This window comes from Hyperoodon ampullatus (assembly GCF_949752795.1).
Source record: "Hyperoodon ampullatus genome assembly, chromosome: 12".
In the NCBI taxonomy this organism is placed as follows: Eukaryota; Metazoa; Chordata; class Mammalia; order Artiodactyla; family Ziphiidae; genus Hyperoodon; species Hyperoodon ampullatus.
This window is the reverse complement of record NC_136925.1, coordinates 20,549,774-20,571,379: the sequence shown is the minus strand read 5'-3', so window position 1 is coordinate 20,571,379 and position 21,606 is coordinate 20,549,774. Positions and strand designations below refer to the sequence as shown.

Here is a 21,606-nt window from a genome sequence, read left to right as displayed (position 1 = left end):
GGGTGGGGCAATTCTTTATTGAGTGGGACTGGCTTTTATTTTTTAAAAATATTTATTTATTTATTTGGCTGTGCCGGGTCTTAGTTGCAGCATGCAGGATCTTTAGTTGCAGCATGCGGGATCTAGTTCCCTGACCAGGGATCAAACCGAGGCCCCCTGCACTGAGGGCGTGGAGACTTAATTGCTGGGCCACCAGGGAAGTCCTGGCTCTTTTTTAATTGCAGGATTTAGCCTCCTTGTCTCCTACTACAAAATGCCACTGGTGTTCTCTACTGAGATAACTAAATGTGCTCACAGACATTCCCAAATACCTCTTAGAACCACTGTGTGATGCTCAGACATGTTCCCATCTCATTAATCACTTTTCCTTATTTCCTGCTGATTATAGTTGATAATTTTAGGCACAGTGCCTTTTCACATGTTGCTCTTGGTGGCCCTTGTAAACTGAAAAAGATTTCATCCCATTCTCATATGCAATGGTTGTCACTGTCTCATCACTTTTAATTTAAAAATTACCTTTATTTGTATTTCTATTGTAGTCATATACTCCTTTTTGCTGTTTTTTCTAATGTTCTCACTGTTTTTGTAAATACTGTACATAATGAAGTTATGTGTAGAAGGCCTTAAAAATTAAGCAAACACAGCAAATAAGCAAACACACATGAGTAGACTAAGACCAACGTGATGGTCAAAACTAAAATGACTTGTACGGGAAACCAGCACAGTTAGTTGCTGGATGTTGCTCTGCATCTGACCTTGTACACAATTATCAGAGTTTGCAAACTGAAGTTCATAAGTGTGGAGGGCCTATACCAGTTATTCAAAGCAGATAGTAGTAGCAATGCTACTAGGGTACTTACTGACACCAGTTACAACCAAACCTTCTACCAGGTCTCCAAGGGAGTGACATGTCCAAGAATTCTTTTACCAAGTACACAAACCAGGAAGTCCTAATTTATTAGTTAATGGAGGTGATTGAAATGTCACCCCTCGGTTTTACTTTTAATCTGCTAATGTTTACCCTAGAAACACTGACCATATCAGAAGGTACTGTTACCTCACTCAAGCTTTAATTTAAAGGGGCAATAGTGGTCAATAGCAGCTAGCCCTGTCAGTTAAATGAGTAAACCAAACAACAGAATTTTTTTCAACAGGTTTGATTTATACTAGGAAACATACACAGATTCTTTGCTAAGGGCAGAGGTGGGTAGGTATGGGAAAATATATTTAATTAGGATTTATCTAGTAAATTAGAAATGAAATTTATCTAGTTAGTGAAAGTAAGTGAAAATTAGTTATGCTTCTGCTTCTTTGTTTTTTATTTCTTTAGACTCTTAAAAATTTTAAACTCTTATAATTGCCAAGAATTTTCAGTGATGACATATGGGGGGTGATAAGAAAGCAAGCGAGTTGCCCATATCGTTTTTAGATATTATAGATATTACAGTCATGATAAATACTAGATTTTCAGCATAGGCACAATCTCAGTTAAATCACCTGTAATTTAAATCTCAACATCCTGGTACATAGATCACCATTAGCTGGACAGCTATCTGACTTGCCTTGTAATATTTGAGCTGCACATACAGAAACCAATATCCCCTTGTGGAAAAGACTGCTCATTAGCCCCTTGTATCCATTCTTTCCTGCTTCCTTTTATTATAAAGTTCTCACTTTTAGCAAGGCACATGGTTGCCCAACTAGAGATTCACCCTCTTATTCTCTTTTACAGCTTGGTGTGGCCACGTGACCAAGTTATTGTCAGTGGGCTATAAGGAGAGGTAAATGTGTACAGTTTCCACATGACTTCCTTAAAAGGAAATTGTTTGCTCTCCATTTCTCTCTCCTCCGTTCTGTGGACTGGAACGTGGATGTGATGGTGAGTCAGCTTTGGCCATGCAGACAAGGACAAGCCTTGAGGGGACGGCAGAGCCACAAAACGGAAGGACCTGAGTCCCTGCAGGACATCGTGGAACAGAATCTCTTGCTCACTCTGGGCTGCCCTCCTACCTCTTGACTGTCATGTGAGAGAGAAAGAAACTATCTTGTTTGAACTACTATACTTGGGGGTCTCCTCTTTGAGAGCAGCTTAGCTTGAATCCTAACCAGTAAAGGACATTCATATATTCAGTGGAGAGAGAAATCCATTTTCTTTCCATGTGGAAGCATTCCTAGCAGTTTTTGAACAAAGATGGGAATGATAGGGTAAGTTTTAAAGAAAAAGGAAGTGTGTTATTACATCATGGGATTTTAAAAGTTTGGTTTTCTCACTGAGAGAACATTGCACATTTACATTTCTTTTCTGGGGACATTTATTGAGTGCCTACTGTGTGTAAAACACTGTAGGAGGCCCTGGGGATACAGAGATGAAAGAGACACAGTTCCTGCCCTCAAGGAGCTCACAATCTACTATAGCAGACAGAAGAAATATACAAACAAATGCACTATGAGATAGGATGCATATAATAATAGAGATCCCAGTGAGGTTCTTCGGGAGCATAGAGCTGGGAGAGGACTTTCACATGACAGAGAAGGAAGGAGGACCTCAGGAAGGCTTCACAGAAGAGATTGCATTTGCACTCCATGATGAAGGACTGGGAGAAGAAAGATAGGAAGCTAGGGGGTCAGGTTTCTGGAGCAGTGGGGACAAATGTTAGGGGAGCTCAGAAAACACAGGAAATCTCCAGACTTTTCTGGAATATGAGGTGGGTGAGAAGAAGTGCTGAGACTTAATTCTGGAAATGTGGTTAGGAATTTTAATTTATTTTGTACTGGTGGGAAAATACTAAGGGATTTTGAGCACTGAAGTTAGAAATCAACAGGACATTCTAGGAGACTGAATCTCAGGCTTTAGCATGCACCAGAATCTCCTAGGGGGCTTGTTAAGATAGAGATGGATGGCCCCTGCCTTAGAATTTCTGACGTGGTGGGTCTTCAGTGGGGCCCTAGACTTTGCATTTCTAACAAGTTCCTAGGTGATACTGACGCTGCTGGTCTGGAGATGTTGCTTTGAGAACTGCTGTTCTAGGAAAATGTATCTGGCAGGTGTGCAGGGGCACAGTGCAGGTGAGGAGTCCAGAGGTAGGTGGATCAGATAAGAAGATTGGTCCAGGGGAAGGACCAAGTTATTAGAGAAAAGGGGTGCATATACAAACATCGCTACAGAGGTAAATGGACAAGACTTTTATACTATCTGGATGTGAGAGACAAGCCACAAAGAGAGAGAATCTCATTTACCTAATGTGAATGATAAAAAGCATGGTAATCCTGTTATCTGAGATTGAGAAGGTGGAAAAGGAGAAGGTATGGGTGTGGGAAATGATCATGAGTTCAGTTTAGAAAGGCTGTGTTTGAGGCACCAATAGAGTGTCAGTAGGGAGATGTTCACCAGACATAATTCATGGGTCTAGGGTTTGAGAAAGAGAGAGATCAGAATTAAAGACACACATTTTAGAGCCTCAGGCATGGAACTATTTGTGGAAATGATGGAGGTTGGGATGGAGTATGAATATACGGGAGGTGAGAGCTGAGGATAAACCCCTAGGATGAAGAAAAGGAGGCAAAGAATGAGAAGGTAGCTGGAGAACCAGGTTAGTAAAGGGATCCTGGAAGGCATGGGCTTAAACAAGAAAGGGGTGGTTAGCTGTTTTAACTGATGAGAGTGGGAAGTAGATAAGGACAGAGGAAAGCACACTGGATTTGCCCATTGGCAAGTCACCGATATCCTTTGGGAGATCAGTTTTGGGGGAACTGGGCGGGGGGCATACCCAGATGGCAAAGGAGAGAAAAGTTAGTGGAAGGGGAGAAATGGAGGTAGAACGAGCAGGTTGATGACTGGGGAGACTCAGATGGGAGAGTGTGGAGAGAGATGGAGCAGGGGCCGGAAGGGGAGGTAGGGCCGGAGGACGTTGGTTCTAATGTCTAAGAGACTTGAGCAAACTGATGGGTGAGATTAAAGAAGAGTGGGGAGGGCTTCCCTGGTGGCGCAGTGGTTGAGAGTCCGCCTGCCGACGCAGGGGACATGGGTTCGTGCCCCGGTCCGGGAAGATCCCACATGCCACGGAGCGGCTAGGCCTGTGAGCCATGGCCGCTGAGCCTGTGCGTCCGGAGCCTGTGCTCCGCAACAAGAGAGGCCTCAACAGTGAGAGGCCCGCGTACCGCAAAAAAAAAAAAAAAAAAAAAAAAAGAAGAGTGGGGAGAGGAAGGGATGGTGTGGGGGAGAGAGAGAGAGAGAGAGAGAGAGAGAGAGAGAGAGGAAAGTAGCAAGATTACAGAAAATTTGAGAGGGGATAGAACTAAGGGGTAAAACATGGAGGTGGAGGTGGGCAGGGGGCAAAGCAATGTCTTCTCAACAAACAAACGAGACGTGATCTGGGGGGAGTGAAGAGGTGGGAGAGGCTGTGGATGAGAGGTGAGGAGCAGAGGTCTAGAACAGCCACCTACTGAGGAGTGTCCAAGAACTTACACCCTTTCAGTCCCTTCTGTCATCACTGTTGACTTAGTGATGAGCTCCACCATAGGACCAGAGCCATCAGTCCACGTTGGCCACGCACTGTGTGGCCTTGGGTCCCGCCTGCAGCCTCCTGGCCCCAGTCTGCAGTCCAGTATGGAAGCTATAGGGATTCCAGGAGACACAATTGCATACTCGTTTGCTAGTGGGTGGCCTTTGCTGTAAACACAGATTTTCAATTTTTAATTTTTTTCCCAAGTGCACAGCTGGTAACTTAATGAGCAACAGTCTCCAGCAAAGTTCTTCAGGTAATATATTCTCTCATTTGATCCCTGCACCCCTTAATGGGTTCAGCAGCTTAATACTGCTTTAAAAGTTCTCCAAATTTGACTTGTACTCACACCTTAATCCTGCTAGAATGGGAGAGTGTACTCGAGGCTTAGCTGGGACACTTCTTAGAACTGGAGGAGGCCCAATATGTCTGTCAGGTTAAATAGCAACAAAATGACGAATTGCCATGATTGTCTTATAATATTATTTGCTTATGTTTCACATTCATAGTCAGAGACCTAGGAAAGTGCCAGTACATTCATTCCAAGTTCTTTTTAGAGAATGAGGATGCGTATTTAATCGTGAACTAAGAAGACATGCCAGCTGTACTATTTGTGTTGGAAAGGAGTGGGCCATGTAATCATAAGTGGCTTTAGATCAGGTCTGCAAGCAGTAGATGACAGCACACCACTTTTTTTTCTTTTAATGCTTTATGTGGTCATGCAGTTTCCACTGGAATTGGGTAAGCATTTGGATCCATATGCTCAGAATTAATGCCACACACCAGGGCAAGTTATCAGATATTTGATTTATAAGTAATAAGAAATTCTCCAAATGAAGATTTATTTTGGTATTCTTCAATTGCAGGGTTAACTGAAATGGCTAAAAAAGTAAAAAGTATTTACTATTTTACCTTATTATTACTGCTGTGAAATTTCTGTTTTTGTATGATAGTGTTTATTTGCAATTAGGTACCACAAATAAGACCAGAGGTAGAAAACAGCACACCCAATAACAAGCCTCAAACAAAACAGAAAACAAACAACCAAACAAAAACCAAGACCACACACACTTACAAACCTCCTGAACCAACTATGTTCAAGAATTAATAAGTTGCACCCCTTACCCCTCTGCACTCACGAGGCTGGTAAAAGTCATGCCTTCCAGCTTTTTACAATCTAGGTATGTTCTCAGCACCGAATAAGCTTTTTAAAAGCCAGCTTAAAGTCTTCATTAAAACTTGTGTAGAGCAGAGGGTTGATCAGAGAATTAACATAACCAAGCCATGTCAAAAAATCGGCCACTTCAGAGGACACGGTGTAGATGCTCAGACCTACAATCAGCTCTTTGATGAAGAATGGCAGCCAGGACAAGATGAATGCACCCAAAATCAGTCCGAGGATGCGTGCTGCCTTGCGCTCCCTGGTACTGGAGATTTGCTGGCGTTCTCCCGGGTTATCTAGGTCATGGGCAAAGGGAGGGATCCTGATGGAGGTGTGGATCTTTTCAAACCCTGTGGGAGGGTCTGCGGTGGAGAAGTCAGACACACAGAAAGTCTGTGTCAGTTTACAACTGGCAAACGAATTTTGGCTATCCGTGCTTCTGTTGCTTAAGTGCCGGCTTGATCCTCTTTTCTGGTAAAGGCTCTTGGCTGCATGGTAAATCCGGTAATAGAGAATCAGTATCAAAGTCAAGGGGATGTAAAATGCCCCAAGTGTGGAATAAATGGTGTAGATGATGTGGTCATGCTGGATGGTACACTGACTAGGGGGCAGGCTGAGTTGGCGGTGGCTCCTCCAGAACAGAGGGGGCATGGAGATGAAGACGGAGATGGTCCAGACGGTGAGGATCATCAGCCCAGCCCTCTTGGCGGTCCTCTTCCTGGCATACTCAATAGCGTTGGTGATGGCCCAGTACCTGTCCAGGGCAATCACACAGAGATGGAGGATGGAGCAGGTGCAGCAGGTCATGTCCACACTCAGCCACACCTCACAGGTGAAGTACCCCAGCTTCCAGCTGTCCATGACGATGTACGTGATGCTCAAGGGCATGACGAGCACGGCCACCAGGAGGTCCGTCACAGCCAGAGAACAGATCAGGTAGTTGGAAGGCTGGTGGAGCTTCTTGGTGGTGCAGATGGCCATGATCACGGCCGAGTTTAGCAGCGTGGTCAGGGTGGTGATGATCACCAGAGTCATGGAAATGAGCATCTTCTCAGTGATGGTCTTGGGTCTCACAGCCACACTGGCTTCTGGGGTACAGTTAGTGATGTTCATTTTCCCCTGTTCTAATCTACACTGTGGAGAAGCTGATGGTTATTTTCCTGCAGTTGGAAACTATGTAGACTTGAAAATCTCTCATTTGTAAGGAGGCGGCAATGTTTTCTTCAGCTGCGTAGTCTCTTGGGTTCCATTTCGTGTGGGTAAAGGGAAGCACCACAGCATTTCTTCTGAATGGAGGGTTCCTGGAAAATAGTGTGCTACTGGTTAATGAATGAAAAAGCCATATTCTTCATGGACATACATACACTACCAAATGTAAAATAGCTAGCTAGTGGGAAGCAGCCGCATAGCACAGGGAGATCAGCTCAGTGCTTTGTGACCACCTAGAGGGGTGGGATAGGGAGGGTGGGAGGGAGACGCAAGAAGGAGGAGATATGGGGGTATATGTATATGTATAGCTGATTCACTTTGTTATAAAGCAGAAACTAACACACCATTGTAAAGAAATTATACTCCAATAAAGATATTGTAAAAAAAGCCATATTCTTTTACTTGGAAGACAAAATGACAGTATTTTGGTATTCATAAAATCTTTACATATTTTTGATATAATTTTTTTCTTCTTTGAATGTAATCTTCATCTTTTTTAAAAATTGAAGTATAGTTGATGTACAATATTATATAAGATAGAGGTGTACAATATAGTGATTCACAATTTTTTTTTTTTTTGTCAGTGCGGCATGTGGGATCCTTTTTCCCTGACCAGGGATTGAACCCGTGCCCGTTGTAGTGGAAGCGTGGAGTCTTAACCACTGGACCTCCAGGGAAATCCCGTGAGTCACAATTTTTAAAGGTTGTACTCTATTTATAGTTATTATAAAGTATTGGCTATAGTCCCTGTGCTGTACAATATATCTTTGTAGCTTATTTTATACATAATAGACTCTATACATGATACAATCTATTATGTATACTTCTTAATCCTCTACCCCTATACAGCCCCTCCTCTCTTCCCTCTCCCCACTGGTAACCACTAGTTTGTTCTCTATATCTGTGAGTCTGTTTCTTTTTTGTTATATTCACTAATAAACTTCATCTTTACATTATTATTCAAATGCTACTTTTTAAAAAAATTCCCAAACTCTTTATGAGGAAGACATTATCAAATTTTAATTCTATCTCACCACCCAAATTACTGTATCATTTACATTTATAAGGCTTTTTACACTTGGAAACATATATTCACATAATATCACGCTTTAAATAAATTCTGGGACCATTACATTAAAGGAAAACTTATATTGTTTACAATAAGAAGCCTTCAAACCAGATTTTAAAGTTTCACAGCAAATATTTAACTTCAGAGATATTTTAGTGTCACAATGGGATTGTGCAATTTCATCTAATTATTTCTGACATTTTACATATCCCACTGTGCATTTCTCTGGAGAAGAGAAAAAAGCATATAACGTCACTTTGATGTTTATGGCAAATTGTTCTCAGAGTAATACAGTAAATTGACTGTGAAACAGAATTATCACCAAGCTCAAAGATCTCTATATTTTTTAAAATGTGTTTAGTTTTGGTTAACATTTATGTTTATCTATCCATCTATCTATCTATCATCTTTCTAACTACCTATCTGTCTTGTCACCTGTCTACTGGAACACTGTCATTAAGCTGGGCAGTCAATGAGATAGTCGGTGACATTTACTGAATGCATAGCTGTAAGGAATTTTTAAAAAGTAAAGTCAAATATAAATGTATATTCATGAGAATAAGTCAATCAAAATCTGCATAGGAATATTCATGGCTAATGACTATTGGTTAGAACACAGATCAAATCCTCTGATTTGACTCTATGACATTAGGTCCAGGAAAACTTCAAAGAAATACTGGTGTTTCAGCAGTTTTAAGAAGGGACATAGATTGTTGTGGATTAGCCCCAACAGACATAATGACTTCAGCGGAGGATGAGGGCAAGAGCAGCTGAGACATGTGTGAAATGGGAGTGAAGGTGTGTAGAGGTCTTTGGATGAAGTGGAAACTGGAAGGCAGTGGGCAGGAATCAAAATCTCCAGCCTGGATGAGATTTAGCTCTAAATTTAATTTCTCCTGTTTATAGGGCAAAAACCAAGAAGAGGGTAAATGAGGATCATTTATCTTTTAGACACAGAAAATGAAAGAAAATAATGATGATTTCCCTAAAGATCAGAAACGAGGCAATTATTTTTAAGATAGTCTGCATCTTTCTTCTGCCTCTCTGTTTCTATGATGTTTTACAGTGTTTCTGTGGATGTACCTACTTTTTTTTCTCCTTTTTTTGGCTGCATGGCACTGCATGTGGGATCTTAGTTTCCCCAACCAGGGATCGAATCCATGCCCCCTGCAGTGGGAGCACAGAGTCTTAACCACTGGACGGCCAGGGAAGTCCCTGGATGTACTTCAGAGGTCCACTTTTGAATGTCTTGTGTTTCTCTAGTTCTTTCAGGGGACTTGTGCCATCCACAATTCCTCCTTTCTTGTAAATGGAATATTTTTTTCTCCGCTGGTACCTTTCCCTCCTTTTATAATCAGTTTAAATGTGCACGTATATTTGAGAACAGGCTATAAAACTGAAAGAATATGGGCTCTGGAATCAGACAGACATGGGTTCAGATCCCAGCTAAGCCATCTACTAGCTGCTTGGGGCAACTTCTCTACATTTTTCCCGGTGTCTTATGTCTTTATCTCTCCATTTTGACCCCTTTCTGTTTAATAAAATGAAATAAAGTTGTTTTTTTCTCCGAATATTAATCCTTAGCTATGTGTTTCTCAGGTTCTTGAGGTTTGTGGGATAGAGTAGTTCTCAGTAAAAAGGCTTTTCCACTCCGATTGTAAGATTAAGAGCATACAGTAGCATGAATAAGGGACAGAAAACTTTAGAAATTTCAATTTGATTATAGAGGCAATTAGGAAATGCATTAATTTTGAAAGTGTGCAGTAAAAAAAAAATCAGAATAATTTCAGCTTCATAGAGCTTTTAAAAGCTGCTCTATTTAGCTGAGCTCCCATAACTCCTACTTGTCATTTCTCTGGTGACACCATTTTGCTCCTTATTTTGTAACTATTTATTTTTCATTCCCCTCAGCAGACTATACATTTCTGGAGGGTAGGATGTATGCCTGATTCATCTTTTTAGCTTTAAATTAAATTTAATTTCTAGTTAAATTAGTAAAAACATTACGGTTTGAGGGGCTGCATTAAAGAGCTGCATTGTCAGCTCTTTAATGTAACTTCCTGGTTTATTTGTGCCTGAGCCTTTCAGAGTAGAAGTTTTCTATCCTTGTATTGTCAGCCACCCTAAACTCCTGCACACATCCAACTTGCCATCTTTCATCTGTTTTCATTTAACAATATATCTTGAAGTTTGTTCCATAGCAACACATGTTACACATTCTTTCAGATGGCTGGGTAAGATCCCCTGGGGGGTGATGATAAATTGAACAAGTGTGGAGAACTGGGCTTTGGAGCTCTTCACTGTTTAAAAAAATCAGGTAGGTAAGGAGGAACCTGCAGATTAGAGGACAAGAAAAGCTCCTGAGGTGGAGGAGGACGAGGAGAGAGAATTCCATGCCACGACCATGTGAAGGAAGTGTATTAAGTAAGAGAGCTTGATCCACTGTGTAAACACTGCTGACAGACTGTGGATGGGCTGGGCAATCCGGGTGACATCCATGACCTTGACAAGAGTCATCTGGTGCCGTGGTGGAGTTTACTGAAAAAGGGAGCAGAAAAATAAGGTGGTGGATGTGGAGGGAAATGTGGAGTCAGGGTTTTCTTTTTAAGATGAGAGGTTGTCTTTTTAAACCAGGCTATTCATGGTTTTCTTTACTGCTACATTCAATATCCTTTGTATTGGGATGGGGAGCATTTGTGGAGTGAGTGAAATGTAAAAGAGGGAGCAGGAAAGCTGTAAGGAGGAGGCTCGAGTCAGTCAGTGGGGCCTCGGGACACCAGGTAAGTAGAATTCCCTGAGCAATTTAAGGGATCATGTTGGGGGCGGTGAAGGGGCCAGAGATACAGCCATACTCAGGAAATGACCCAACCTCAATTGTCTTGGCTTCCTTTTATAAGAAAATAACACAGTTGATAATCACTACCAACTCCTTAGGAGGTAGTATGATTTCTAATTAGAACAGAGCTTGTTACATAGCACCTGAAAATCTCTTAAGTATCTTTAGCTTCTCACGTAGTGCTGGGGGAGGGACTCTAATAACACTTCAGTCAAAACACATTCTGCAGAACCAAGGCAAATACTGATAGCAACACACCAAATTTCATTAGTCCCCTGGAATGGAACATTAACTGCAGTAATCGTAGCTAAAACCAGACATATCCTATCAGGAGTTGATGCAGGAACATCTTGGGGGGTTTGTAACTTTCAGTTTCTGCTCTAATTATGACATGGAAAATACCAGTGCAGTCCAAAGCCATATTTAAATAGTTTTTCATTAGAATTATGAATAGGAGAGAATCACTCTAAACCAAACAGCTCAGTGTATGCTGCTTCCATTTACCGAGATGCTTCAGAGCCTCTGATTTATATTATCCCAGTGATGGTCAGAGCACCAGTCACCAGAGCTATGAGCACACTCAACTCCTTTCTAATTTTACCTTCTTATCTAGTCTTCTATTTGTTTTCGATAACTTGCTATAAATATTCTTTCATCTCTTTTTTGATTGTTTTCATTTTGCCCCAATTTCTTCAAATCATGAAAAAAACCTCAGTATGTGCCAATTTCTTTTTGTTATTTCAGGAGTGACAACTTGCCTTCATATTACTAATTTTATCTCCCTAATTGTTTGTTAAATCCACTTCCTCAGCCTTCGTAAAGACTTTCCTTTGCCTGTCCAGGGGAAAGGAAGGGTGGATAGTAGTACGTTTCTCCATTTGACCTTTTAGTGAGCGCAAAGGAAGAGGGAGAGGAGATTCCAGAGTGTGGTGTCCTTGATTCTCTTTTTCTTATTTATTTATTTTAATTACGACTGGGACATGACATGTGGTTATTATGAGGTTACTATGCTCATAACAGGAAAACATTATCATTGTAAAAATTCAAGTGAAACAGAGTACATAGTTTCAGGAGATGTTTATATATTCTGGACACAATTTTGTCAGAACAATGTTTTGTGAAAATTTTCTTCCGCTCTGTGGTTTGCCTTTGTATTTTTCTATGTAGCCTTTTGATAAAGCAGAAAACTTTAATTTTGACGAAGTCTAAGTGGTCCATGTTTTCTTTACGATTAGAGCTTCCTGTGTCCAAAGAAAGTTTTTCTAACCTCAAAGTCACAAAGATCTTTTTTTTTTTGTATTTTCTTTAGAAGCTTAATAGTTTTAGGTTTTGTGTTCATCTTGGGAGAGGTCATCCAGAGGACATGACTGCCTGTGAGCTGGACCAGAGCAATGGGAGGCTCCTCACTCCATCCCCCATCCTTGGAATGCATGTTCTGCTCACAGTTCCCACAGTGGGAGCTGTTTTCAAAGATGCAGCCTTGAGAGATTAAGGTGTTATTGAGACCATCTGGACAGTATACGTGACTGCATCCAGTTAAGGCCTCCATATAAACTTTAAAGATTCTGGTAGACAGGTGTGGAGATCTATTCATCCCGTGAACACTTGAGACCAGCCTCATATGTAAGTTCCCTTGCTTAGTAAACCTCCCACCTACCCATCTGGAGTGGTCTGCCTCTATCTTTGGCCTCTCCTTGCCCTCTGTGTATGGGGGCCAGTTTCAGATTTCATTCCAGAAATTCCTGAATTTGCAAACCAACAATTGGTAAGCCAGTCAGGAGACTGGAGAAGTGGGTTTTGGGAAAGTGGCATCTGTGGGGGAAATCCCGAATTGGCCATTGACCTCTATGTGGGGAAGGGTGACCTGTATGTTAGATGCTTGTGGTCCTCCACGTGAATCCGGGGACACCCTGGAACCCTGGCTGGCTTAGTGAGCTTGTTTGAGGAACTCTGCATGGTGCACTGCAGCAAAGAGGGAAATGAAGGGCTGACAGTGGGCTAGTCTCTACTGTGGGCAGTTCACTGGCCACTATGCCCAGCTAGAGATGGAAGCTCAAGTAGAAGTTGGAAGAAGAGCTGAGGTTGGAGAAGGGTGTGCAGTGTCCACTAGTCTGCTAGCTTCCAGGATGGCAGACAAAGTGGGAGAGCAGAGTAAGAAGTTAGAGACTTTAGTGTGCTGGTTTGCAAAGCTAGGAGGGCACAAGCTGCTTAGGATTAAGGTCTAAGCGTGGGACAAAGCCTGACTGGGATTCTAAGAGGTGGAATCCCTGGGAAAGGGATTTGAATGAAGGAGGATGTTACGGTGATTGACATTGAAATGGATGAAATGCCCCTGCTGTCTGATCCCACTGATGGTTACAGAGGGCAAACCATTATAGTCAGGAAGTTCCCTTCGACGTTGCAAATTGGGCGTTCTCCCCACATCAACAGAATGGGCCCATTACATTGATGATATAATGTTAACACATGAGGACTTGCCTTTGCTGCAGGACACTCTGCAGACTTTGCTGGAACCTCTGTGGAGGTGATGGACAATGAACCCACAGAAAATTCAAGACCCAGGCACTGCCACCAAGTTTTTGGGAGCCATTTGTTTGGGTAACATGTATATTGTCCCAGAAGCTTTGACCGATAATGTACAAACCTATCCAACCCCTAAGAACATGAAAGGAATTCAAGTTTTTATAGGGATTTGGGGGTTTTGGAGTTTTTACTCCCCACCTGGACAGTGCTGCCATCCCTATACTGCCTGGTAAGGAAAGGGCGTGCATGGGACATGGATCAGAGCAGTAAGCCACCTTTGAGAAGGCAAAAATACTAGCGAAGCTGATTAAAGCCCTGGGCATCTCTCAAGCAGGGCTACCACTGGTGTTAGATCTGCCTGTAACCCTGGAAGGTATGGGTTGGGCACTGTGGCAAAGACAACAGAATACCCCTAAGATATTTGTCCCAGCTGTAAAAGGGGGCAGAAACCCGATATAGCCCCATAGAGCAAGAGCTTCTAGCAATGTACACATTCCTCCAGGCAGAACCTCTCAGCATACATGGTAAGAACTTCCCTTCTTTTCAAGGGGTAGGTTAGGATGTTGCTTTCCTTCTCCCACAATCCCTTGTGCCCTTCTTTTCCAACCCCAGACCAGCAGGATGGCTCCTGCAAAGAAGGGTGCCAAGAAGAAGGGTCGGTCCACCATCAACAAGGTGGTGACCAGAGAATACACTATTAACATTCACAAGGCATCCATGGGGTCGGTTTCAAGAAGTGTGCCCCTCGGGCACTCAAAGAAATCCTGAAATTTGCCATGAAGGAGATGGGGACTCCAGGTATACACATTGACAGGAGCTATGCAACACACTATTTCTTTTTTCTTTTTTTAAATAAATTTATTTATTTTATTTATTTATTTTTGGCTGCATTGGGTCTTTGTTGCTGCACACGCGCTTTCTCTAGTTGCAGCGAGCGGGGGCAACTCTTCATTGCGTTGCGCGAGCTTCTCATTGCGGTGGCTTCTCTTGTGGAGCACAGGCTCTAGGCGTACGGGCTTCAGTAGTTGTAGCACGTGGGCTCAGTAGTTGTGGCTCGCAGGCTCTAGAGTGCGGGCTCAGTAGCTGTGGCTCGCAGGCTCTAGAGTGAGGGCTCAGTAGTTGTGGTGCACTGGCTTAGTTGCTCCACGGCATGTGGGATCTTCCTGGACCAGGGCTCGAACCCGTGTCCCCTGCATTGGCAGGCGGATTCTTAACCATTGCACCATCAGGGAAGCCCCGCAACACGCTATTTCTTGCTTCTCAACCTAAAGTAGGTTGAGTAAACCCCCCCCAAAATATGTACCTGCAAACCTCCCTCTTATAAACATGCCCTTGGAGGCGGTTGGAGCGGAGCCAAGGGGTCTGAGACAGCAATACTTTCCAAGGTGGAAGCTCAGTAGGAAACCTTAGCTCTGCAGGCAGCTTAAATGCTCATTTCCTTGAGTCTGGTACAAAGGCACACTGCACTGCAGAAGATTTAAAAGAAAAATGTGTACACAGCACAGGAAGGAGCCCAGATCTTCTCTGATTAATTGAGTACTTCAGTTGTGTCATTAAGCTGGATCAAAAAAAGTCATTTCACTTAAAAAAACTTGCTAATACAACTTCAAGCACCAGCTAGCTTAAATGACAGGCACTTTATAAAGTTCATTTTTATTATTCTCAGCTGAAAAGTTAATAACACTTCTGTGGGTGCCCTTCATATTAAAAGGCTTTATTTGCCCACAGTAGAGACTGTTTATTGACTAAAACCTTATCTATACTTCACAAGACAGATTGTATTTCCCCATCACCTTTCAAAGAGATGTATCCAGTCCATACAGGAGAAAGGAAAGCAGTCTGATAAAAGAGACGCTAACTGACAATGACAATGACTGCAAAAGCTGGGACAATCTGAGCAGTGAAACAAATAACATAGTATTGGATTATAACCCAGAAAATAAAATAAATATCCATGAGTCCATACTGACATAAATAAATAATATAAATAAGCATCAGCAAAAATAAATACTGTATAATATCGCTTATATGTGGAATCTAGAAAAATGATACAGATGAACTTATTTGCAAAGCAGAAATAGAGACACAGACATAGAGAACAAACTTATGGATACCAAGGGGGGAAGGGGGTGGGTGGGATGAATTGGGAGATTGGGATTGACTTCATACACTACTATGTATAAAATAGATAACTAATGAGAACCCCCTGCATAGCACAGGGAACTCTACTCAGTGCTCTGTGGTGACCTAAATGGGAAGGAAATCCAAAGAAGAGGGGGTATGTGTATATGTATAGTTGATTCATTTTGCGGTACAGCAGAACCTAACATAACATTGTAAAGCAACAGTACTCCAATAAAAATTAATTAAAAAAAAAAGCATCAGCTGCACTTTTATAAAGGTAATTTCCCCAAAACAAGAGGCTACTATCCTCTCAGGACTGAGTCATAAGTGTGTACACATGTAAATTGTTGAATAAATAAGTGCTGAAGACACAAATCTTCCTTAAAGAGGAATTCCAAAAAATGTAAGTACATATTCCCCCCTCCAGGAATTGGAGCTTAATTCCCCACACTAGACTAGGGTAGACTAGACTTAATGACTCACGATTGTAAAAAATAGAGAAAGGAAAAGATAGTACCTTTGTAGAGGAGAATCCTGGCAAGCACTACCTTAACCAAGTGATGAAGGTTTACATCCCCAGTGATGTCATGTGGATATGATATACTCTGATATGATGTAATGAGAAGGGCACTTCTCCATGGTATTCTTTCCAAAAACCCATAGCCCCAGTTTAAACATGAGAAAAGCACCAGACAAACCAAGATCGGGAGTCATTCTGCAGGATACCTGGCCAGCACTCCTCAAGACCATCAAGGTCATGAAAGAGAAGCAAAGAGTGAGAAATTGTCACAGGCTAGAGGAAATGGGAAATGCGACAACTAAATACAATGTATGTCCTGGATTGAAACAGAAAGAGGGCATTAATGGAAAAACTGGTCAGATCCAAATAAAGTCTGGAGTTTGGCAACAGAGATAAGACTGGGAATGACAACAAAGCCTCATCTCATGTACCAGTTGTATCACTGGCTGCATGGACTGCTGTGTTGGACTTTCTAAGGTTGCATCTGAGCTCAGAATGACAGTGCTGTGAATGGCAAGAGTTATTTGCTATGGGTGTGGGCAGGGGCTGGAGAGCATGCACCCTATATATTTGCCTTTTCTTGGTCCTATATTTGTTTGTTTACTTTGCATTTGACTGTCTTGCCTCAAAAAGTAACTGTGTTTTGATTTTCCCATAGTTATATTATCTGACTCCCAAACTCACAATATTTACTTTGTCAATTTTTGCCTCATTTCCTTTTTCCTTCATCAATATTATGCTTATTAAGGGGGCCAAGGGAACTTTGTATGTTTCTTATTACTCCTGATGAATCCTCTGAGTTGCTAAGCTATTAAGAGCCACAGTCCCTTCTAGAATACAGTTAATTAGATTTCACTGTTTTCCAGCCAAGTGTTGAAATTGTTTATAGGGATTAGTAGCACTGATCAGAACTTAAAAGGGCACTGATATCTCTGCAAATATTATAGGATAATATATTTTGCTTTTTAAACTGTTACAGGTGAGTTACTTCAGATATAATAGGAAAAGGAAATAGTTTCACCTCATATAAACCCCAACTCATGGGTCCTGGCTGCTGGAGTGCTGGACTGAGGATTCAGAGGTAGTAACCAGACTAAGCAAGAGTGTTATGACTGATTAGTGATCAATCACTAGTAACTAGTCTGGATTGGTATCTGAAAAGCTAAGATTTTTTTATTTCCCTAGAATTAAAAAAAAAGTCAGTGTCCTTCCAAATGGCAGCAAATGTCTTGAGGACCGTCATTTTGATTCAATCTAATTTCCATCGAGTTCTACCTAGAGAAAAATAAATTCTTCTTTTTTTTTTCTTTTCTTTTGCGGTACACGGGCCTCTCACTGTTTTGGCCTCTCCCGTTGCGGAGCACAGGCTCCGGACACACAGGCTCAGCGGCCATGGCTCACGGGCCTAGCCGCTCCGCAGCATATGGGATCTTCCCAGACCAGAGCACGAACCCATGTCCCCTGCATCAGCAGGCGGACTCTCAACCACTGCGCCACCAGGGAAGCCCGAGAAAAATAAATTCTTCTAATCACCATGTTCATGAATTCCAGCTTTTATGAGAAAAGTGATAGAATTGTGACCCTCCATGCTACTTTTTTATTGTTTATAAGAAATACAGCAAGGTAGTAATATAACTTTTCCCCTTCTACAACTGCACAGATAGTAAATAACAGCCTTCTAGATAGTGGAAATAATAAACATTACCAGAATTTGTTCTACAACATGTGAAGGATGCCACCATGAATTTTTAATTAACATTTTTTCCAATACTTCAGATGTGTAGGACTAATAGAATAGATAATGGCAGTTTTCTGGGGTGAAGATTATGTGGAGAAACATATATTTACCACACAAAGTAAGAGGCAATGGCAGGAGGAGAAATGTACAGAGAAGAAAAGATTCCAGTAAATTTAATTTGTGAAACAAGTGAGAAGCATTCCAATCCTACACAGATAAGAGCATTCACCTTCTTCCCATCTCAGTCTGACAATACATGGTTTTCAAAGTCAAGATATGATTAAAAAGTTTCCCCTTGTTGTAATGTATACTGTAGATAGGTAAAGATATGTCACATGTACTGTATACAAATGGATGCACACATTCAATTTTATTCAATTCTCCAAACCTGGGTAGACACAATTGGACATACTATTGGAGCTAAGGGTTGCCTATGGTTCTTGCCTTGAGGTGCTCACAGTTCACCAGGAAAGAGAGACCTGGTTTCTCTAAATCAGGTGAAGCTAGACTGATAGAGGACCTCCCCTCCCCTCATGTTAACTGATCGTTCCTAGTGATAATGGTACCTCACCGCTGTCTACTGACCAGCACTATTCAAGTTCCTTTGGCCTGGAACACCTTCCTTCATTTCCTCTCCTCATTTGAATCCTACTTTTTTCCAAGGACCCAGATCTCATTCCATTTATGGGGTCTTTTCTGACATTCCTAAAGTTATTTCTTTAAATATCCAAGACCAAGTTGAGATTTTAGAGGGCTCAGGCATTTTAAAAATATTTTGATGTTCCTTCTACATCTAACTTTAAAATGCTAACCAATTTAAGTACAAGGGAAAACCACAAGTTCTTACTTTTGATGACCATTTTAATGCCTTTTAAGGACATATCAAGGATGAAATTGTCTCAAAAGCTTTCTTTTAGAGAAAAAGGTAGCAGAGAAGTCTCTATTTGTGGTGCTCTTGCAATGGAACCTTAAAAATGTACTTGACTTCCTTTGGGGGTAATATAGCGCTATTCAGCCCTGGATTGAGAACACTGTTCTTGTTTCCTTAGTTCACAGCCTAGCAAGTGGCACAGAGTAGAAGTTCATTTTTCCCTTTTTTATGCTTTTATTTATTATATTTTTATTTTACATTGGAGTATAGTTGATTTACAGTGTTGTGTTAGTTTCAGGTATACAGCAAATTGATACAGTTATACATATACATGTATCTATTCTTTTTCAGATTCTTCTCCCATATAGGTTATTACAGAGTATTGAGTAGACTTCCCTGTGCTATACAGTAGGTCCTTGTTGATTATCTGTTTTATATATAGTAGTGTATATATGTTAATCCCAACCTCCTAATTCATCCTCCTAAAAAAAAGTAGAAGTTTAGTAAATATTTGATGAATGACTGAGTGAATAAACTGTAGTTAATTATTGTCACTTCACATATGTTGATTATCAATGTGGTATCCAGAACAAAATAGGTGTTAGTAAATTGTTGTTTGATGATGTTTGTGGTGAGCTATACATCAAACTTATGCTTCTTGTTCCTTACTTTAGGTTTATCACTGTCAACTTGCCATCCAATCAAGAACTATATTTTCTACCCTCCTCTCCCCCTGCCCTTGCACCTGGGTTTGATTTTGTGATAATTTCTCATCAATGAAATGTGAGCAAAAGTGATGTGTATTATTTCTGGGCCATGCTCTAAAAAAGCAGGGGTGTTTCTCCATGCTTTCTTTTTTCATTGGGTGAATTCAGAAGATTATGAGGCCTTGAATGGCAGGACCAAAAGACAAAGGAGGCTGTCTGAAATCAGCCACGTAGAGGAGAGCTATCTTTCAATCAGGAGTTCCTGTGTTGGACCATTTTCTGAGCAAGAAAGCAATTTCTGCTGTGTCAAGGTACTGACATTTCAGGGATTATGTGCTATAATACTTGGGGTTACTCTAACCTATAGAGAATTGTAATTAAGTACTTAAAATTAGCGTCCCTGTCTTTTTTTCTTTTTTTTTTGCTGTACGTGGGCCTCTCACTGTTGTGGCCTCTCCCGTCGTGGAGCACAGGCTCCAGACGTGCAGGCTGAGCGGCCATGGCTCACAGGCCCAGCCGCTCCGCGACATGTGGGATCTTCCCAGGCTGGAGCACGAACCCGTGTCCCCTGCATCGGCAGGTGGACTCTCAACCACTGCGCCACCACAGAAGCCCTCCCTGTCTTTTCTTTTTGGTGGCTTACTCTTGCCATTGGTTAAGGGCACAGTATTCAAATCCAAGTCATGGATGGGCTCCTTGTAAAGGCCAGAGAGTTGCTCTAAACACTGAAGCTCAGAGGGCTGTGCTTTGGTTTTAAGGAAGGCTAATTGAGAGACTGTGGATCGATTAAATTCATTTATCCACTTTATGAAAAACATCTCAGAGTCCTGGACTTCCTAGTGAGAGCAGAATTATAGACCCTAGACCCCTAAATATAAATTTTATATTTAACACACATGTATATGAAACCACCACTGCTTCTGTTTCTTAAGTCTAAAGATGTGGCCTTTTGAGGCCTAAATACATGTGCCCAGACATAGAATGTGTTAGGGAAGTGAGGCTTTACCTTAAAAATCAAAGCCATTGCAGCGAAGGCCACAGCAACTAAGATCAAAATACCTCCAGGAAATGGATCATATTGGAATTTCTTGCAACAATAGGAAGGATGAACTATGTTAATCAGCCCATTTTGGAAAATTTTTTATAGTACTTCCAAAAAAATTTGAGTATAGGCCAAAATAAAGTTGAATTTAATCAGGGGGATTGATCAGGAAAAACATTAGTTAAGTAAAAGTCAAATAACTCTAGAAGTATATACCTATTTAAATAACTATCGTATCATTGCAATTCAAGATATGATCTCTGAGTTTTTAAAAGTTTTATCTATTGGTTATTTTTGAAAGCTAATTTCCTAGTGAGATGAATAGCTTTATTCAATTAGAAATAGAGAAAAAATTTGATTTGAAACATTTTCAGACTACTGAAATGCATTTCTTTGATGATTTTTAAGCTTTTACTATACTCTGGTTATATTTTCATGGGCAATGAAATGATTCAGAACTATATGACTCCAATAATGGATACAACTCTAACGCTAACCAAACTCACTGAAAAACAAAATTAAGATGGCTGAGCAGAAAGGATTCTTTGGCTCTAGAAGGGTTAGTGGCAACAACTTTTGTTGATTTTAAAACAAAATATTGAGAGGGCAGACAGCAGAAGCAAGAATAACTACAACCCTGCAGCCTGTGGAATGAAAACCACATTCACAGAAAGGTAGACAAAATGAAAAGGCAGAGGGCTATGTACCAGATGAAGGAACAAGATAAAACCCCAGAAAAACAATTAAATGAAGTGGAGATAGGCAACCTTCCATAAAAAGAATTCAGAATAATGATAGTGAAGATGATCCAGGACCTCGGAAAAAGAATGCAGGCAAAGGTTGAGAAGATGCAAGAAATGTTTAACAAAGAGCTAGAAGAATTAAAGAACAAAGAGACAGAGATGAACAATACAATAACTGAAATGAGAAATACACTAGAAGGAATCAATAGCAGAATAACTGAGGGAGAAGACCAGATAAGTGACCTGGAGGACAGAAAGGTGGAATTCACTGCCACGGAACAGAATAAAGAAAAAAGAATGAAAAGAAATGAAGACAGCCTAACAGACCTCTGGGACAACATTAAATGCACCAACATTCGCATTATAGGGGTCCCAGAAGGAGAAGAGAGAGAGAGAAAGGACCTGAGAAAATATTTGAAGAGATTATAGTTGAAAACTTCCCTAACATGGGAAAGGAAATAGCCACCCAAGTCCAGGAAGCACAGAGAATCCCAGGCAGGATAAACCCAAGGAGAAACACGCTGCGACACATAGTAATCAAACTGACAAAAATTAAAGAC

General features: G+C 41.2%; 1 protein-coding gene across 1 annotated transcript; it reads right to left on the bottom strand.

The window, feature by feature from the left end:
• Positions 1–5,691: 5,691 nt before the first annotated feature.
• Positions 5,692–6,777, bottom strand: HTR1E (5-hydroxytryptamine receptor 1E; the record flags this gene model as incomplete). The annotated part of the gene is made up of 1 exon (XM_079716924.1): positions 5,692–6,777. The coding sequence occupies one exon, from the start codon at positions 6,775–6,777 to the stop codon at positions 5,692–5,694; it is 1,086 nt and encodes a 361-aa protein (XP_079573050.1).
• Between the last annotated feature and the right edge of the window lie 14,829 nt (positions 6,778–21,606).